The sequence below is a fragment of the Formica exsecta genome, unplaced genomic scaffold, assembly GCF_003651465.1.
Source record: "Formica exsecta isolate Colony F162 unplaced genomic scaffold, ASM365146v1 scaffold1505, whole genome shotgun sequence".
Taxonomy (NCBI): domain Eukaryota; kingdom Metazoa; phylum Arthropoda; class Insecta; order Hymenoptera; family Formicidae; genus Formica; species Formica exsecta.
This window is the reverse complement of record NW_021848831.1, coordinates 527,011-528,314: the sequence shown is the minus strand read 5'-3', so window position 1 is coordinate 528,314 and position 1,304 is coordinate 527,011. Positions and strand designations below refer to the sequence as shown.

Below are 1,304 nucleotides of genomic sequence, written 5' to 3'. Positions count from 1 at the left end.
GTGATGCGTAAGGTTATATATTCGTGCTATCACACGAGGGTGTTTACTTGTCCACTCCTTGGAAAAACATAGAAAACCTGAAATTTTCACGGATTTCTTTTGTGCCTCTAAAAATTAAGGAATTCTCGTGGAATTTTATTGCGAATGTGTTTAAAATATAGCGAGAAAAAAAATGAAAATTTTATGCAAGTGAAAAATGTTTATCTCACGAAAACGGTTGGTTTTTTTTTTTTTCAGTACATTTGCAAATCTAGCACCTGAGACTTGAGCGGCTCTGTGTTTTTCCTTGGTATGAGCGAGAAACGCATACAATAAAAATATTTTAGAAAGTTGCGTTAAACAAAATATTCTCTTTACTGGGAATTTTGGGGATAAAAATACCTGGAAGACCAGGAAGAATTTTTTTTTTACAAGAGTCAAGTAGACACCTCGATATCTTATTTTATATATATATATATATATATATATATATATAAAACAAACTTTTATTTCTTGCATTGCTATGTATTGTTTAATATGTATTTTACTGATATTTCGATTTTAGGTGGAGTGTTTTGCGATTGATCAAGTTGAATTGGACGAAGATCATCCTGAATCCTCGAAATTTTTATTGACTCCCGAGGATCCTGAGCGTTCCGTGGATCCTGAAACTCAAGCGCGTCTCGAGGCACTCCTTGAGGCGGCTGGTATCGGAAAATTGTCATCGGGTGATGGGAAGCACTTAGCCGACCACGAGGTGCTTCGTCGTTTAACATCTAGTGTTTCTTGTGCATTGGACGAGGCTGCGGCCGCATTAACACGTATGCGTAGTGACAATCCACGTACGCCGAACGAAAAGCGTTCTCTCGTCGAGGCGTGCACCGACGGAGACGTTGGTACCGTTCGGAAATTGTTAACAGAGGGCCGAAGCGTTCATGAAACTACTGAGGAAGGAGAAAGCTTACTCTCCTTAGCTTGCTCAGCTGGTTACTACGAACTTGCTCAGGTTTGTATCAAAACAATCATATTCTTTCTCTTAAAAAAAAAAATTCCAATCCTATGCCAATCTCGATATTGAATTGTGTGAAACGATGTTTTGAAAGATATTTTGTTCGAGTGCATGAGACAATTGTTATATGTATCGATACATAATTTTTGATATACACGTTTAATATCTCTTCTATAATGTGTATGATAAATAAAGTTTAATTGTAGAATTATCAGATTAATTTTTCATAAATTATTTTTAAAAAGGAGCCTTAAAAAATTATATGCTGTGGTATTTCTCATAAAATTATAGGATATAGTATATATATATATATATA

The 1,304-nt window shown here is 35.1% G+C and overlaps 1 protein-coding gene across 4 annotated transcripts in view; it reads left to right on the top strand.

Annotated features, from left to right (window-relative positions):
* The first annotated feature begins 524 nt into the window (after positions 1 to 524).
* The window catches only part of LOC115232888 (ankyrin repeat and KH domain-containing protein mask), a 21,026-nt gene continuing 20,246 nt past the window's right edge, over positions 525 to 1,304 (top strand). For all 4 annotated transcript variants that reach the window (XM_029803040.1, XM_029803041.1, XM_029803038.1 and 1 more), the window contains exon 1: positions 525 to 985. In XM_029803040.1, coding sequence (XP_029658900.1) covers positions 803 to 985 — 183 coding nt within the window. In that variant the 5' untranslated portion in view covers positions 525 to 802. The remainder of the gene's footprint in view (positions 986 to 1,304) is intronic.